Below are 18642 nucleotides of genomic sequence, written 5' to 3'. Positions count from 1 at the left end.
AAAAAGCTCTGAACAATGAAAATGCAAAAGGACAATTGTTTGTTGTTTTACTTTGAGGAAAACCCAAAACTTCACTTAACATTCCCCTAATGCGGCATGTGGGCTCAAACCCTTTTTTCAAAAGATGTTTGAAGCTAGGCCTCCCACAATGTAGGACACTTTTATGTTTTAAATCAAAAGTAGCTGAAAAAAATATTTCAAACGCATAAAAGCATAAAAATATATAATCGTAGTATTTCTATTTCTTTGCCATTTTCAATTTCACACCTAGAACAGATTTTTTTTTTTTTTGGCAAATAAACAATTCACCAATAAATTTACTGAACTCTTGTATGCACCCAGGTTAGCTTATGTGGGAGCTGGCATGAGAGAGACAAGACTATGGAGGGGTTGGAGCATAACGAAGTGTATGTCTGCTTCACTAGAGTATATATGTACTTGGAACAGCTGAGTTTATTCTTTCTAGCATTTTCTGAAATGTGCTTGGGAATTGTGTAGTTATGGCAAGATAAAGTCACTTCTATTTTCAAAAAGAGTGTCTGTAAGGAAGAGAGACTCCACTGGAGCTATAGGCTTTTCTTTTGAACAAAGGTTTGGCTCACCAAATAGTATCCACTGCTTTGTATTCTATCTATTGATAAGTATAGGTGGAATTTGTTGTTTATCTTTTTTATTGTTTTTGAACACTTATCTAATGGTTTCAATGACTTTTCTCACAATAAACCTTTCTTTTTCTGATGCTCTGATTGTTGATTGTACTATTTAGCCCACATTCCCTACCATACTTCCTTGTTTTCACATTAAATTAGTTTACAATTGTTTACTCTGGCCTGATTTTGACACTTGCAGTATCAATTACCTGAATGATCAAAATCCTTTTGAAGGTTAGAGTATTGTTTTCTTTTTTACTTTTTTTTTTCCCATGCTTAGAAGACTTGAAGAATTTATAACACTGGATTTCTAAATTTACATCACATGTTATTTAGAATTTTTCAAGGTGAAGAAATGTATTTGAACAGTGCTTAACATTGACACTAGAGATAAGAAATGTCACAAATTGTTTTAGTTTAGTTGTTTAGTTTCAGGCTTTATGAATTCTGAAAGAAATTTAATAAAATTCTTCCAGTAGAATAAATGATGGCAGATATGGAGAGGAAGGATGAACGCAGGAGAAGATCGGTGCTCTAACAAAAATCCTGCATGGGAGTGGCTGGGGAAGGAGGCTGGAGTCAGGATGTGGAAATTGAAGATGTAAAGCCTGAAACTGCTAGGGTTAAGGATCTGGGCTAGGAATTAGGTGCTGAGGGCTTTGATACGTTATTGAAAGTAAGTCCCATTCCAGACCTTGGATCACTGGGCGTTGGATCTAAGATTGCTGAATTTAGAAGGCCTTTTAATAACGAGAAATAAAGTGTGGGTTTGTAGTCCTGCCTCTACAAGATGGAAAAACTACTGTTGCCATCAATCACTGTGGGGTGATGTAACAAGTTTGTACTCAGGTCTAAAGGTCGTGGTGTTGCTGGGATCTATCTGGGTTTCTGTACGATGATGCAAATTTCTGCTTTTCCAGCTTCTCTTTCATCTTAACCAGAAAAAGTGCATATATCTGCACATGCAACTAAATTCAGAAGATAAATTATGCCAAAATTTGGGCTGTCTGGGTAGGTGAATCCACACCCATGCTGGGGATATAGTCTGAGGTTATATAGTAATTTTGTTACTGTTTTCATTTTCAATAAGTAGCCAACAGAGCTCATCCTGGAATAAAAGTGAGTTGAGTATTGTAGAAAGCGTGTGTGTGTGCACGCACACGTTACTCACTCACAACAATACTGGAAGCTGTACAATTAATGATAAACTGGATCCAGGAATACAAAGCGTGGGAGGTTCAGCATGAGAAATTTTTTTCTGCGCTTTGCCACGGTGTTTGTGCTTCTTGTTGGCCAAATCACTTAAAAGCAGAGCCTGTTTGCTAAACACCACGTAGCCTGAATTTGGACTTCTCCTCCCTTTTGAAGCTCGTTGTGCGCACGGCAGTGGCAGCTGTGCGGCTCCTCTCCCCGCGCTGAGTGGCGGCGGTTCCCGCTGCGGGCGGCTCCGGCTCCGGCTCCGGTTCCCGTTCCCGTTCCCGCTCCCGCCGTTCGCTGCGCGCGCCGCACCTGCCGCGCTCCGAGCGCCGGCCCCGCGCAGCTCCCGCGCACCGGCGCTCGCGGGGCCCCGGGGGCGTGTCCGGCGGGAGCCCCGCCCCCGAGGCACCCGGCCAATGGCGGAGCGCGGGCGGGGCCGGGGGCGGCGGCGACCCCGGGGGCGGCGGCGGCGAGCGGGGCTCGTAGAGGGGAGGGCGCTCCATGGGCAGCGGGGCGGCCGCGCGTGGGGCCCGCGGCGGCCCGGCTGCTGCCTGCGCTCGGCCGCCGCTCTCCGGTAAGCGCCGGCCGCGGGCTGTGGGAACGCTGCGGCGGGAGGAGGGGGGGCGTCGCCTGTCGCCGCCGGGAGGAGCCGTGGGCGAGCGTGGGGCAGGGCGCCGGTGAGCCGCCGGGGGGACGGGGGCGGCTGGAGGGGCCCGGCGGCCCCTCCCGGTGCGAATCTGGCCCCGGCGACCCTCACCGCCCCGCCCGGCGGTTCCCCGAAGCGGCACCGGGCGCTTCCCAGCGCGCCCACCTCCGCCGTGCCCCGCACCTCCGGCGGCCCCTGCCCGGAGCCTGCTGCGGCCGCGGCAGTGCCCGCCGCGGGGCCGTGCGGGCCGGGGCGGCCGCGGGGCGCCGGGAGTGCGCGGCGGGGGCAGGGCGGAGCGCCGACCCCCGCCCGGGGCACCGGGAGCGGCCCTGCCCTCGGCCCGCCTGCGACGTGGCCCCTTCTTTCCTTTCTTTCTTGGTGTTTTTTTTTTTTTTTTTTTTTTTCTCCCCTCCCTACCGGGGAGATTGTGCTGGGAGAGCAAATTTTTGAAATATCTGGCGCTTTAGTTTTTCATCTTTTTTCCGTCGGGACGGGCAATGGCTCGCTGTGAGCCAGAGGAGTCTGGAGGCGTTTATAACAAAGCTGGTGGATGCTTTTCTCTTTCAAAGCCAGAGTCTCCTGAAGAAATATGAAACACTTCTCAGTAATGAAAGGCATGTGTTCTGGGAGGGAAACGTTCCCCATCTGCCTTGTAACACTGGAGCAACAGACATAAGGGCTGATATTTACGAGGAAAAGGTGCCTCTTGTGCTAAGCTGCTGAAAAAAAAAATTCTAAGCACAAGTTTTTCCCCCTTAGAAACAGTTTGTCATCACTTTTACCATTTTCAGAGTGGTGGCATTATTGTACTGCTTGTACAAAAAAAGGCAACGTTTCTAAAATAACACAGCTTTAGAAGCATGGACTTGCCATTGGAACAGGTCTAACACATCATGCAGCTTAAAAAGTTGACTCTGAAGCTGGCCAGACTTAAAAGAGGCATGTCTTTTAAATAATATGAAAATCTTTCACGATATAAATAGATATCACACTTGTTAAGAGGAGAGAAGGTTATATTTTGCCTCTAATTGCAAGGCAGAATTGTAAAGTGGCTTTGTAGCCATGAGAATTATATGTGGGAACAGAAGAAACTTGCTTAAACACTATGTTTAATGTAAACCTCACTTCAATCTACTTGAGGTGTTTGGAATTGCTTAATTATCTGCATTATTTGTACAGTGTGATGAGTGTTCTTATAAATACTGACTTTAAGCAGTAAACAGAAATTAGAGCAGTTAATTTGTGTTAAATTCTGAATCTTTTTTCCCCTCTCCCCCCCCCCCACCCCCCGCACACACTCCCTGGAAGGCTTGCACATTAATTACAAAAACAACTGCTTTGACCATGTTTCCTCTGATATTTTTAAACTGCAAACAGAAATAAAGCAGAAATAATGGAAAAATAATTGAAGTGTATTAGAGTAATGCCTATTGAAATTCATAGTGGGTGTGTTCAAAGTGGTAAAGGTGCTACTACTTCAGTTGGTCTAACCAAATATAAACATATGCAGGAGAACCCGTTTCAACCTGTATTTTTTAGTTTATAATAACTTTTATTTTCAGGTAAAGTAATTGAATTTGAAGATTTGCTGCAGATGTGTCTGCAACCCACATTAACTTTTTAGCTGTTGTGTTCCAATTTGACTTTTGGGTTTTTTTTCCCCTGTGGTGTTTACGCTATAGTGTAAACACTGTGAATTTCGCCTGGTGTTGAGAGAACAACAGCAGGCGTTGTGGGAGCTGCTGGAAGTGTACCTGACTCTGCCACCTGCAGTTTGCTTTGAAATGAATCGCTAAACCTGACATGGAAAAATATTCAGTAGCTTTCCCGTTGGTTTGTTTTTGTTTTTTTTTTTCCCTAAAGGAAAGGAATGCAGGTAGTTTCTTAGTTTATACTCCCCCAAATTTGTGCATTTTTATGGTGGAACTTTCAGAGCAGAGCAATGTCCTTCAAGATAACTGCACTGACACTTGCAGATGATCTTTGATACTAAAATATTTAATTTTCTTCATTTTTCTATGTCTTTCTTTTGATTGCCTTTCATATTAATAGATAACAGGCAGAAAAGCCCACATAACTTCTTTGAGGATATTTTCCTTTCTGAGACAAACTGTGATAGGCCATGGTTTCTTGCATGGCACACCGCACAAAGAAAATTTATCCTATTAGATCAAGGCTGTGTATTATCTTAAGAGACAGGATGCTGAATACAGCTTGTTGGTTCATGCAAGAGGGGATACAGATCATAGTCTGTATCACATCAAGTGGGTTTGTGATTGTATCCAGTTGAAATAACATTTCATGGTAAAGAATAGGTCTTGGGAAATGTAGAGAATGCAATTTCTAAATATTCATGGAAGAAACTTCTCATGAAATAAGCATGCATCATGATTAGCTTTTGAAATAATTTTGGCATGCCACTGATTTTTTTTTTTTAATGCAACAATCTATCTTCTGTACAAATTTAAATAACTTCAAATAGTCAAAGCCTTTTTAATACTCAGTATGTTTATGTAAAGCAGTATCGTCTTGAAAGAAGCTTTGGATCTTGTCGGTACAAAAGTGTTGCTTCACATATATTTCTATACTAATCAGCATTTTTCCTTCTCTTCCCCCTCCTTCTCCCTCCCCGGTTTTTAAGGGTTTCACCTTTGGCTTGTCCAATGGACATCAAGTGACAGTGAGCGTTGACTGCGGGAGCTCTCCAAGCGCAGCGGCTGCTGGGATGTTGCGGCAGAACGGCGGAAGTAACAAGCGTGGTTTGGGATTAGCCCGCCTGTCTACCTCCAACTTCTTCACCAGCTCGACTTCAGCAAACTGGGGAATGGGGCGCAGCACCAAGAGCAGCTCTCTGAGCAGCATTAGCTCCAACTCTGACTGCTATGATAATCCTGTTGTGGATCCAGAATATATCATGCAACTGGTGAATGATGTCAGAAAATTTGCAGATGTGCTACTATATTTGAAGGAAGCCTTTCTTTCAGAAGGTGTGTCAGTTGTTCTTAATTCTTAGATTTTCTGAAACTCTTAATTAACAACTCCACTTGTGTGTTTTAACTAGTGTTTGCTGTGGTTGTTTCCCCCTGCCCTTTACCTTCCTCTTCCCTCCCCACCCCCAGCATGGTGATTACAGGAAGTGATGGTTTTTTGTTTGGGTTCTGCATTTCCTCACCAGAACACTGCAATCTGTTTCATAATCATAACAAGGGAAAATAAGCTCTTAGCAGGCTGTCTAGGGTGATGCTTAAATTTGTGAGACCATCGACTGATTAGTTTTTTAACCACTTGAATGGTTAAAATGGTTTTTGTAATTCCAAACAATTCGATTACTATTTTAGTTATATTTCAGTTTTCTAGGCTGATTTTGTTTTTGAAAGTCTTCCACACTAGTAGTTTGAGTTTTAGGGTAAAATATAACTACACTGTCTTCCTTTGCAAGAGAAGTATTTACTGTCTTCTGCCAGCAGGTGGAAACTGCAAATTTTATTGCCTGCAGGAGGTGTGCATTACTGTGTTCCTGTTCCTTTTGGGGCAATACCAGTAGTCCAGTTTTGGTCATCAGCAGGAAAGCTTTTATCTGAATTTTGTGAGATTAACAACTGAACTGACAGCCAGAGCAGTTTTGTATAAGATGTCCTGAGTGCTGAACATTTGCAGTCACCTCTGTATTCAAGTGAGTGTGCACACAGCTGAAATACTGCTGCTAAAATGTGTGTGAACCATTCTTAACAGAACAATAATTTGACACTAGTGATCACTTTTATGTCCTCATAGTTTTTGCTGAGCACACAGGATGAGCAGAGTTATTTGTGCGGTTGGGTGTCTGGTGCCTGCTGAGAATGAAATGGGCATCCTGTAGGAAAGGACTGTCAAAACACTGAAGTGTTCCCATTGCCATGCAGCAGTAGTTAACTACTTGTCAGTTTAAAATTTTGAGCTCAAAAGAGCCAAGAAAATTAACATGGAAAACAGGAGTTGTCATCATAATTTATAATACAGTGTGGAATTAATTGTGAAACTGTGTTGTCCATTTGAAGGATGTATAATTTATAATGGAAAGATGTTTATTTTCCATAGTTGGGAGTCTTCTTTTTGACCTTTGTCCCCATAATATAGTGAGCTCTGTAATGCTGGCCATGCTTACTGCTGGCTGGAGACAGCCTCCTAGAAGCTGTATTGTTTGGTTTGCATTTTCTAATGTTTGGAAACATTCACAATTGCCTGTCCAAAAACTAACAAAAACTTACCATGGTGGTTGAACAGACTTCTTGCATATAAAATTCTGGTTTGTAATGCTTGCAGCTTACCACCATCCTGAAATTAGTTACATCAGTTATTTGAAGATGGAATCAGTTGCAGGGATGGGAAATTAATTTCTTCCTTTTTGGAAGAGTTGCATCAGTGAGTGTTTATATTTGCTTGGTAAACATGCCTAGAGACTGCTGTAGGTCTTTCAGCTTCTACCCACTGTTCCCTCAGCTTCTGCATCAACTATGAGTTGTTGTGTTGGCTCTCTGGCAGATTTGTCTAAACTCCTGATGCACAGCAGCTTCAGGAGCATGTGGCTCCCAGTTGTGCCCATTCTGCTGCTGGGGTCCTGCAGTGGTTGGCAGCTGATTGCCAAGGGGGGGTGCCTTCAGTGTCGTTCCTACTGACTGGTGCTTGTTCCCTGTTTGTGCTACCTAAGCTATCATAGAAGAGCCCAGCAGTTACTCACCTGTAGTTCACTTAACATTCATCTGATGAATCTTGGATGACAAATCTAAGATTTGGGGTTATAACAAGTAGAGCATAAATGCCTTGGGATTACAGACTTGAGCTGTGTTTTGTTATGGTACCAATGCAAGTTGATTTGTCGCATGAAGAGTAAGTTGGAATCTCTTGAGGGGAGTATTAGGTAAATTAAATGTTCTGTAGATTTCTTCTCTTGCATTCCTTATGCTAACATGATTTCATTTCTTACAGTAGTCTCATTGTCATAATGCTGAATAAATTTTTGATACCTGTCAGCAAAGGGAAACCTAAACCAACAACCAACCAACCACAGCACCCCAAACCAGCAAACAAAACACTCTGAATGTAACTGTAGAGTTTAAAAGTTTGATAGCTGTTTGGGCATGAGGGAGCTGCAGTTTTCTCTTGTGTTGAGTGAAGTACCATATGTTCCACACGCTTCAGTTCTTGCTGTCCTTTTGGCCTTGCACTCACTGCATGTAACATTCTGTTATTAGTGATCCAGTCTGGGAGTCACTGGAAGATCAAGATACTTTACATTGTCTTCATTAAAGGAGAGCTCTGGGCATTTTTTGACCCTAGGTCAATGAATCCAGTGCTGTTTCACAAATTCTGTATTTAATTCTGCTTGATGTCTGGCTGAAACTGTAGTGGTGGTTAGTGCAACTGATGCAGGTAGTGCATCAGTCCCTTGGTCCAGTCTTCAGCTGAACTTCCAGATGAGCAAGATTGTCGTGTGGCTAGTACTAGTAAGGACAGTTGTTGTCACTGTGTTTTCGTGTTTGAACTGGAAGGTTGTCTTCAGTTGTACCATTTATACTTTATGTAGTTAGAGATAATTTAAATTTATTGAGAAGTCTCAAAATAAGTCAGTCTTCTTTTCTGATAGGAAGAAAATGAAAACAATTCCCTAGCAATTCCTGCCTGGAAAGCCATACCTGAGAGTGTACGTTGAATTAATACCCAGAAAACTCAGTTAATTTCCTATAATGTGTGCTATTCTTAGTGCTGTGCATGTGACTGTTCAGTTTTATGGGTGGCATTGTTTCCTGATGTGCCCCAGGTTTACTTCTTTCCATTCTAATGTACATCCCAAGTACAAACTGTTAAGGCATAATGGCTTGAAAGCTGGTGAGTTTTCTGTGCTTTGAGTTCCAACAGTGGAGCTATTGGCTGAGAGTGTGAGAACCTTGTTGTTGCCTTAGCTTACACCCCTCTTTGCAGAGGTAGGACACCCAGGGAAGTACAGTCGAAAGGCTGGAGCCAATCTGTGATTTTCAGAGTAGTGGCACTCAAGCTAAAAGAAGCAACTTCCTGTGGTAAAAGCAGTTTTAGGAACTGAGAAGTTGTTTGCTTCCCACGGAGACCTGCTGAGGACTTAAAAACCTGACCACAGTATTGAAAATAAGAAAGATTTTGAAGTGTGTGAGGTATATTTAAGGTAAATCCTGTAACTTGAAGAGATTAGGTCTTGTCCCAAACATGCAGGACATAACTCTTACAAACTTGTACTAGAGACTCAACCAGTTCAAAAAAACCACTGCTTACTGCATTGATATGCAAAGTTGAGAATCTATTTAATAGGTATTTATGTATGAGGTTGGTGACTACAGTCCAGGCTTTTACTGCATATAATAAATTTTACTGTTGCTTCAAGTAAATGATGTTACTGTGTGGTCTTTGCTCAGATGAGATACATTTTCTCAGATTTAAAAAGGCCACTCAATTGAATATTTAGGACACAGTAAAATATCTTCAAATTATGTACTGAAATTAAGTATTTAATCTTTAAACAGTACATGGCAGCTTTTGCTTGTATTGCATTAGAGAGGGAGAAAGCATTCCTGTTTCCCTACTCTGAAGGTACTTAGCTACTAGTTTTGTGACATCTGCTACTTTTTTTTTTTTTTTAGCAATATAATATATACCATAAGGTCTGCCCTTGAGACTGTGGGAAATACTGTGTTTCATTATGAATAGCTCTAAGGGTAAAATTTGCATGTGGTTTACAAGTGCAGGAATAATCATATTTTAATATGTAGTCATCTTGATTGTACTTTAGAATATACTTTGGAATTTTTGCTTACTTTATCACAAACTTTGAAGTAATCATCAAAGTGTGATGTTGTGTCCTTCATGTGGGTAATTCTGCCTCCTTTTAATGAGCAAAAACTTTTTCTTTCATTTCATCCTATCTTCAACAAATGTAAATTGTAATTCATTCTAAAATATTAGTATACTCTTTTTTTTCCCTGGTGTCTTGGAACCAGAGTAGCAAGATAAAGCTATTATCTTTCATCCCAGATTTCTCTGAGGATCAGAACATGTCTGATTTTTTAGAGTTTGATAGATTTTTTGATTTGGGATTTTTTTTTGTTTGGGTTTTTTTGTTTTTTGTTTTGGTTTTTTTTTTTTTTTTTGTGGTTTTTTTTGTTTGTTTTTTTTTTTTTTTTTTTAGCTTTGGTTTCAGTTTGGTGGTTTTGGCTTTTTTTTTTTTTTCCTTTTTTTTTTTTTTTTAAAGTACTGCTGAAGCTGGATGGCCTGGTCAGGAATGTTTGCATTCTCTTTACAGTAGCACCAATACTTTCAAACACATCAGGAATGCTACCTAACTTGAAACCTATCAGGTTGTTGTTTTTGAAGGATAAAATATTCACCCCAGTGGGACAATTCTAAAGGTGTCTCAAGGTAAAAGGTTTCCTCAAAATGAGGAACTTGTAATCTCTAGTGACTTCAAAACCTTCTTTTAGCACCAGGCAGATTGGTGTTAATCGAGTACTACACTAAAAGCCAGAAGCCATTTACTGAATATAGTGCCTGAGGCTCAAAGGTGAATGATTTCTCTTCAGCCCTTCCTGGCTTGATAATGTATATTGTCCCTATTTTTAGTATGATTAAGGCACTGCAGTATTTTTAGCATTTCATTTATTTCCTTATTTTCTTATAGTCTAAAATACTACTGTCCTTTTTTCTGAGGCAGTGTTCTTGAAAGTCAGTTTGCCCTGTTTTGCTAGGGAAATCTGAAGCTCATTAGTTACTGCAGTGAAGATTACAGATTGAATTTATGATAATTTTTAATACTAGGTGTAATTTTGCTGTTTGTTCTTTATTCCAATTTTGATGTTTCTCAGTGAAAGGTGCTGTCTTTGATACACCTTAAACTAGATGTATTTACCTGTCTAATGACACCTTATACTAAAATGCTTGGTAGGTGGGCAAACTGCTTTAAACAAGGATCTGATAAAGCATTTACTTTTCTTTGCAGCACTTTCTGGAAGCAACATTTGGGAGAGTTTTTTATATTTGTTTTGATTTGAAGGCAGTTGGACTGATCTCTTAGGACTTCTTCTGGAAGGTGGTGCTGGTTTTCTGCTGGGTAGTATTCTGTTTGATAAATAAAAAACTTTTATGAGAAAAGGGAAAGGAAAATGCTGTCAGGGCAGCTAACTTTTGGGAACAGTGAAAACATAGTGATTATCAAATGTGTAAACAGCCTGCTTGTGAATTATTATTAAATGACCTTTGAGAATTGCTAGAAAAAAAGCAGAGGAATCCATGTAATGTGTAGCACGTTGTTTCTCTTATTCCACGTAGCACAAAAAAGATGGAAAACAAACTGTCTAGTAACTAATAAATATTATTACAGAATTAAAAACAGTTGAGGATGTTGACAAATAGTCTAAAGTGGAATTTTAAGGTTTATCACTTCCAGAATCTGTCAAAATGTAATACGCTTCCAGTATCTGAAGAATAATTTTGTGTTTTATTATTAAAATGTATTTTTTTTGTGCTTTGTAGCTCTATTCAAACTTGATCCACAAGGAACTAACTGCATGTTTAAAATGCATGTTTAATTTGCCTGTAATAAGATTGTTCATCCTCTTGCTGAACCAAATTAGATGTTAAAAGGTGATTTCTGATGACTTGTGTTTGCTGCTTTGGATGTTACGGTTCCCATGGCAGAGTTAGCAGAAGTGGCTGTTTGAGCCTCAGTATTAGGGAGGCCAGGACTGAACCAGGCTGGGGCAGCTGCAAGGAACAACTTCTGATGTGCTCCTGCAGAAATTGCCTTTATTTCCCCCTCTCCATCAGCAGCTTAATTATTGAAACAGTTCTGTAACTGTTTAAAATCCTCAAGATGCATCTAAACCTGCTGTTTTCTTATAATAAGGCTTGTTATGTTTGTTTGTTTGTTTGTTTTTTTAAACAGAATGATAGTCTATTTCCACAGCAGTTCACAAAGAAACTTCTACATGAGCTGCTGTGATCTCACTGTTTCTTCCTGACACTGGTGGTAGTTCTCTGGTGACTGCATAGCAAGCCAAGTTTTGGGGCAGATCTACCTGAAAACTAGTCCTAGGAAGAAAGGAACTAGTTTTTAGCCAGATCAGTTCAATGAGTTGGCTGTAAGGTTGTACTGAGTACCAGCAAAGAGGGAGAAGGTGGCTGGCAAAAGAACAAGTGGCCAGAGGTTAAAATGGAGCAAGACTGTGAGGCTCTAGGCAGAGTTGGTGTGGCCCTCCAGGCTGGCATCACAGCATACACTGCTAAAAGCTGTGTCAATTCTTTTGTCTCCTTTACTGAATGCTAAGTTTGACAGGAGTGTATGAAAGGTGGGGTGGTGGTGGGGAGAACAGCAAGCAGAGGATGCCCTTTGCAGATGGCAAATTAACCAGTCACCTTCTCACTGAGCTTTTGGCACACTTCAATTTGACAGTCATCTTCTAAACTTGCCTTTCTGAAGCCTGCTTCTTACGTGCAAAGTCATATCTGCTTCCAGTCTTTCTGACCTGGCAATTCCTTAGTACACCCTTTCACATATCTCAAGTAGTCACTGCTAAGTAGAAGTTCTGTCAATCTGAAACTGAAATTGTCCTTTCACAAATCTAAAAAAGTCTTTCAAGCTAAAAGATGTGAAGGATATAAACAAGGATAAGAACAAAGTAAATAGTTTCTTGAATTTTCTTTAACAAGTAAAACTGTTGCTAGGAACTGAAAGGTAATAGTAGTGACTTTTTAAAAGAGGTTTTCCTGGGTTTTTTAATGGCAAAACTCAGAGGAAAAAAAATTAGACAGGCTGCTTCTTTTAGTGTAGCTGTAGGACCACAGCAAGCCAGAGACCTCCTGGTCATTTTGCCATGCTTCCTTCATTTTCACACTGTCATTTTCTGGTCCCTCTCTTGGACACAAAACACTGAGATCCCTGGCCCTGAGTCATGTTCCTGTCCAGTTTGCTCAGAGTTGAGAAGCTAGTCAAAGAAAGGGTGATGTGCAGCCTGGATGAAGGCAAACCCACAGCAGTGCAAAAAAAGCTATTTTACGGTCAGTTTATGGGAGGCAGGCATAGTTATGAACCATAGGTTTTCCTCAGGAACATTGCACTTAATCTGGGAGAGCAAACTTCCCACCTTTCTTCTCATTTCACTCCAGATCATCCCACAGTCTGTTTTGCCCAAGCCTCCTGTTTTCTGAGTCTGCTGGCTGCTTAAAGTCTTGGACTTTCAGATGCTGTGACCAGAGCCAGAGGAGCTGGATATTTTGTTTGGTTTTACAAGTTTGCAATGGTAGTGCACTGCTTAATTCATCTGCAGTCATGGAACAATTCTTCTGTTTCCACTGTTCTGAACAAGAGGAAAAAACCAACCTTGCCTTGAAGTTGAGTTCAAGCAAATCTGTGTTCTTCATAGTCAAAGTGTAAGCTGCCTGTTAAATGCTGGTTGCTAATGTTGGATAGTAAATGCTGTTTCTTCAGTTTCAGGGAAGATTGAAGTTAAATAATAACTTAGTGGACCAGGAGATAAGTTCGTGGCTGATAGTACTACCCCTCCCCCAGTTGCATACTCCACATTCCTTCAGAACAAATGTTCACTTGTTGCTATAGTGTCTAAGATCAGCAGTCAGGAGGGGGGTGTCTTGAAGGCTCGTGAGTGTTTAAAATGTAAAATCAACCCTTATGTGCAGTCAGATACTTTGGTTGACTTAAATAATTAGTATCTCTTTCTTTAGGAAAATTCTGAGCTATTTATAAGAGAGCACAGGCATTTTTCATTCTTATGTTGCTTTTGAAGTGCTAAAAAATGTAATACAAGGGAAAACTTCATTCTTACTCCTTTTCACATATCTGATGTACAAAAGCAACTCAAAACACTTAGAGCCTTAGCTGGAGTGTTTATTAGAATTAGCTTCCCTTTCCATCACAGCAACTAGACTAATGGAGCTGAAATGACAAGATCAGCAAGATGCAAGGTCACTAGTGAGGAAGAGGATGAATAGTGGTATTTTAATTTTTGAAAGTAAAGCTAGGCCTTTCAACAACAAAAATCCTTCTCATGTAGTTTACAGCTTAAGGAGCAGGAACACTTGAACCAAAAAAACAACTTGTATCTCTCAAAGAACTCTGTCATAAGGTCTGAAAGGTAAGAATTGACCCATATTCAGTCTAAGTCTTGTGTTCTAAACAGCAGTTCCCAGGTACATGTAGGAGCTCAGGAGCTCTTGTGTTTAAAAACAAAACAAAAAATGCTTGCCATAAATTAGTTTCCCACTCTTGGTGAAATGTATTATAGCAAATCCACAAAAATATTCAATTTTCTCATTTTGCTCGTGCATCAATTTATCAAAGTTGCAACATAAAAGAAGAACACCAATACAAATAATTTTTGTATGCCTGACAGCATAGAGTTAACAGTTGTAATTGTCATCTTAATGATCTTGACTTCATGAAGATTTCATAGACTAAACCATTCCTTTTCCACCAGTTTTGTTGGAAGTGTTTGTTCTTCCTATTTATGTAGCTAGGTCATGGAACTGAAGCTGACTTGTTGCTTAATTCTGAGTGAATGTTCATCTTATCTGACAGTTGCAGTGATTTGATTGTTAGAGCTAATGTCTTGGAAATGGATTAGAGTTAGAATAGCATGGTAGGGTAGGAGATTTGATACAGAGCTTGGACCTTGATTTTCGTATGTAGCTGTTTCCCTTTCCTCGGGAAAATAGGGATTTTATGGGGGCTTATTCCTTTGTCTGCCTAAAATGCCCCTTTTTATGGAAGACGGACGTGACTCATGTAAGGCTGTAGAAAAAACTTACATGTGAGTTAAACTTTCATCTTAATGGCATTTGTTACAGAACAGTGTAAATGCAAAATGAGGAATTTTCTTTTGTTGAGGCTGAGATTTAGCTGAACAAAGGATTTTTTCCTTTTCACCAATTTTTTCTCCTTTATTGCTTGAATAATTTCTTGGACTAATTTTTAAAAGTACGTAGGAATTCTTACTTGCCAATTACAGTTATTTTTAGTTGATAAACCAGTTTTAATCTTAAGTTAACAAAACTTAACCTCTTCAGTCTTGTTTTCTTTGTCATGACTGAACTAGTTCAGATATTTAAGCTATTTTAGTAATATAACATGTCCCCTTTTTCAAGTATGTTGATTCTCTCTGCTGTGTCTAACTTCGGTTCAGGGCTTACAGGTGGGTGTTGCAGCAGTTCATGATGTTGGTGCAAGTTCTGTTAGTGCTACTTACCTGTGAGACACAGAATGACCATGGGATTGTGGAGCTTGCTACACATACATGCTAAAGGGAAGAGGATGTTCTTATTTTGGAAGGAATCAAGTGTTCTTCTGACTCTGTAATATCTCGATCTTTTCCTGGTTTTAGAAGTCTGCAAGATGGGAAAGACCGAGTGAGGAAGTTTCAGCAAAGATGCATTAAAAAATGAAAAAATAATGGAAAACGTCAATTGCAGGATTGTAGATCAGTAAGTTGCAGGAAGTATATTTGTATGGTGGAATTAAAACACCTTCATGCCTTTTCAAAAAGAGGCTTTGGCATCTTTAGGACTTGACATTATATTTAGCATTTCCAAATTCTTCTCTAAGTATTGTATTTAAATTGTCCCAGTTTATGCAGGTGTGATTGTTTTAGGGCTCTGTGTTGTGACAGAACGTAACATCTCAGTTAATATTCTACTTCTGGACTACAGCTATATTCTTAGCTCTTCTTTTAAGCTCAGATGTCACTGAAATAGTTATGGACATGGTATTCCTGAAGCATTAGCTTAAAGACTGCTCAGTGTTTTTATAGTGGTATGAATGGATTCTTCAGTAGAAAGCTTTTCCGTGAATTTTTTTTTTTTTTGTTTCTCCTGTAGCCTTTTTATTTCATTCATTGATTGTATACAGGGTATGGAAGTTATTTTGTTCTACCACAACTATGGAACTAAAAGGTCTGTCCAGAAGTTGTCCAGTGCTGACAGCAAGTGGGGAAAAAGTGTTTACTGGAATCACTAAAGTGGTGGAGGTGCAGAGCAGTCAATTGGCAGTCAATATGGTCTCAGCTCACAAGTAGGTTATCCACTCCCAACAGAAGAGCAGTTGAAGGAGGCAGCTTTTTTGAGGGGTAGTTCTGTATGCTTTGTTCTATGTTGAGTAAGCTGCAAATTGTTTATCTGAAAGCTTAGCAGCACACATGAATTGTGATAGTTGAGTGAAGACAAGGGCTTTGAGAAAGTGACTGTGATAAGTAGCTGATGCCAGTGGTGAAGGGGAAGCTAGCAGTAGGATTCAGACTGCAGAGTGGTCAGATTAAATGCTTTCTGGTATTCATGTTTAAGCCCTTGTGTTAAGGACAAGCAAACAAATTCAGCAAGCAATGGAGAACTCTGTCGAGCAGTAGTTGGCTTCAAATGATGACTAGACATGAGATTTTAGAGAAGGTGGCTGAGAATTTAATGTGGAAAGAAAGCAATAGGTCTGAAGTATACAACTTCAGTGGTACTAGGAGAAACAGATGGGTGAATCCAGAACCACAAAGCAAATGAATTCTGCTGTGTTACTCACTTTTCTGTTGCAAGGTATTTATGAAGAAATACTACTCTGTTAAAAATTTGTGGTGAGATGTACAGTGAGTTACTGTTGTCTTTGGGGAAGTGCAAGTGCCAGTGTGATATCAGTTGCTGCCTTAATGATAGTGTTACTGTGCTTTCTCTTTATACAAAGATCTTCAAAAATGCTTTGGTGTGTATTAACTGATATCAAAACTTTATATTGCAGTGGAGATTGACTGTTTCTGAGTTTAGTAAATGGAAGATTTTAAAAGTATTTCCTTTGGACTATTCAATTGACTCTGTCACCTGTGTGAGTTATGCAGTCAGGTTTTACTCTCTTGGGTAGTGATTTCAGCAGGACATCAGTGAAGAAACTTCAAATAATCCTTAATCCTTTATGTTCACCAGTTTTCTAGACAACTAATGTTAACAGCTGCTGCTTTAGGGACTTGAATACCACTTTAAATCTAAGTTGATTTTAAAGTGTAACTTTTTTTGTTTAATCAACAAACCAGAAATGGACTACTATCACATCCTGTAGCAGTCCATAGTTGTGTTTAAAAAATCCTTTAAAATAAATGCACAAAATAACACACCCCTTGTTTAATACCTTATTCTCTTGTAAGCCTGGCTTTGTGAGGTCTTTTGAAAACTAGGTGGGCAGGCAGCAGTAAAATAGCTTCTTCCCTCAGTCAGTGGCTTAGGCTAAAAGGAGCAGGCATGTAGAACAAACAGCATAAAATTAACATGAGTTAAATGTTAAGTATTGTTTGACAATCTCTCGATGTTGGTTACCAAAGGTTAAATTAATTTTATTTAGAATTGATAAACCATAAGTTTCATACTACCCTGTGTGCCAGTTTGATATGCTATGATCAACTTGCTGGAGATTTTTCATTTTGTGATTTGTTTTTTTGTTTGTTTGTTTGTTTGTTTTTTTTTTCATAAAATCTGTGCTGTAAATGTTGAGTGAATATTACTTCATGTACTCTGAGAACCAGTATGCAAGGAACATAGTTGCTTGGAGCATAAGAGTTCTCATTTTATTTTAACAGTGTCTTCCATTGGCAGCTGTTCAGTCTAGTGACTGTTTGACTAAGTTTTAGTGAAATATCCTTGAATAAGAAATAAGTAACTAGTCAATACTAGATGTATGGTTGCCTGTCCCACTGGATATGATTTTTTGTGAACCGTGACAGATCAGATTTATTGCTAATGTATTCATACTAAAGAATATAGCCGTATGTCCACTTGATAATTTACAGTTTTAACTTAAAATATGTACTGAAACTGCTGAAGCATTATCCTCACCTAGATTTATTCTTAATCTCTGGGATGATTCAGGGAAATCAACAGTGACAGTAATGACCATGTAGTGTTTTCACTCTGATTTGTCAGAAACAGGTAAGTAAGGAAACACTAACAATTTTCCTTACTGGTTTCTGGTCTCTAAATTCTGGTTTAATAAAAGATTAAAGTATTCTAAAGATTAAACTGCATGGCTGAACACATCTGGGTTAGTTAACTGTAATGTCAAGGCTAGTAGAATAAAAAAATTAAAGGCATATAGTGTACAGCATATTGAAGTAGATTAAAACTGCATTGTGGTAGCTTTTTTTCTGAAAGGTTTCCCAATTTAACATATGGGGAATTCATCTATGAATTCAAATGTGAGACAAATGTGAAGTAACAGCTTTTCTGCTGATGTCAGTTGGCAAACCAACAAAAGGAAAATATGTAACTGCTTTCAGTGTAAGCAGAATTATAAGATTTTGATTATTCTGATGTGTTTTGCATATACACCTATTTTATTGGCTTTTGAAAATATTGTTTTAAGACATCTTTATTTTTGTAACTTTAATTTCTGAAAATTAATTTAGTCTGGGTTTGTTCTATATGTGTAGTCAAGAAGGACTTTTTACAGGTTTTGAATTCACAAGTACAGAATAGGTCCATAACTAAAATGGGTTAGGATCAGCCCAGTTTAATGAAAAACAAAAACCAACACAGCTCAAGGTCACATCAGAGGCTGATCAGCATGGTTAGTGCTTGAATCTAAATGGATAGATTGCTGTATTTTGGCCAGTCCCTGATAGCCAATGACAAATTTGAAAGTGTTATTTGGGCATTTGTTATATATAACAAAAAGTCATCATGCTAGAAAATTTAACCTGGAAGGATTAAATAATGGGAGATAGTTTTGTGTTCTATCCAGGGATATTTTTTCTGCAAAAATTGCAAGCTTGCATATACAGGGGTGCATATTTTGAAAAGTAAAGACAAAAATTTTACCCTTAAAATTAAAAAAAAAGGAAGTACCAGGTGCTTTTTTATTTTACCCTAAATTTGTGCAACCTGACTTTAAAAACAAATTTAGTAGTTTGACAGTAAATAGACAATTGACTTGCCAAATATTAAAAACTTTCTTGTATTACAAAAACATTATTTGTGTGGAATAACTGAAATCAAACAGTGCTACTTTCAGTACTGTATTCAGTGAGCTGTTTGCAGGAAGTCTCAATGCATTCTCACTGAACTGGGTCAATATTGCTCTTCTCAAAAAAAAACCCTTACAAAACTCTAATG

At 39.3% G+C, this 18642-nt stretch overlaps 1 protein-coding gene across 1 annotated transcript in view; it reads left to right on the top strand.

Moving 5' to 3' along the window:
- Positions 1–2347: 2347 nt before the first annotated feature.
- The window catches only part of ARHGAP29 (Rho GTPase activating protein 29), a 50010-nt gene continuing 33715 nt past the window's right edge, over positions 2348–18642 (top strand). The window contains exons 1-2 of the mRNA XM_053950901.1: positions 2348–2421; positions 5135–5480. Of these exons, the coding sequence (XP_053806876.1) occupies positions 5219–5480 (262 nt within the window). The 5' untranslated portion in view covers positions 2348–2421; positions 5135–5218. The remainder of the gene's footprint in view (positions 2422–5134; positions 5481–18642) is intronic.

This window comes from Vidua chalybeata, chromosome 9 (genome assembly GCF_026979565.1).
Source record: "Vidua chalybeata isolate OUT-0048 chromosome 9, bVidCha1 merged haplotype, whole genome shotgun sequence".
NCBI classification, from domain to species: Eukaryota; Metazoa; Chordata; class Aves; order Passeriformes; family Viduidae; genus Vidua; species Vidua chalybeata.
Note: the sequence above shows the minus strand (reverse complement) of the source record. Positions and strands in the feature narration are given on the sequence as shown.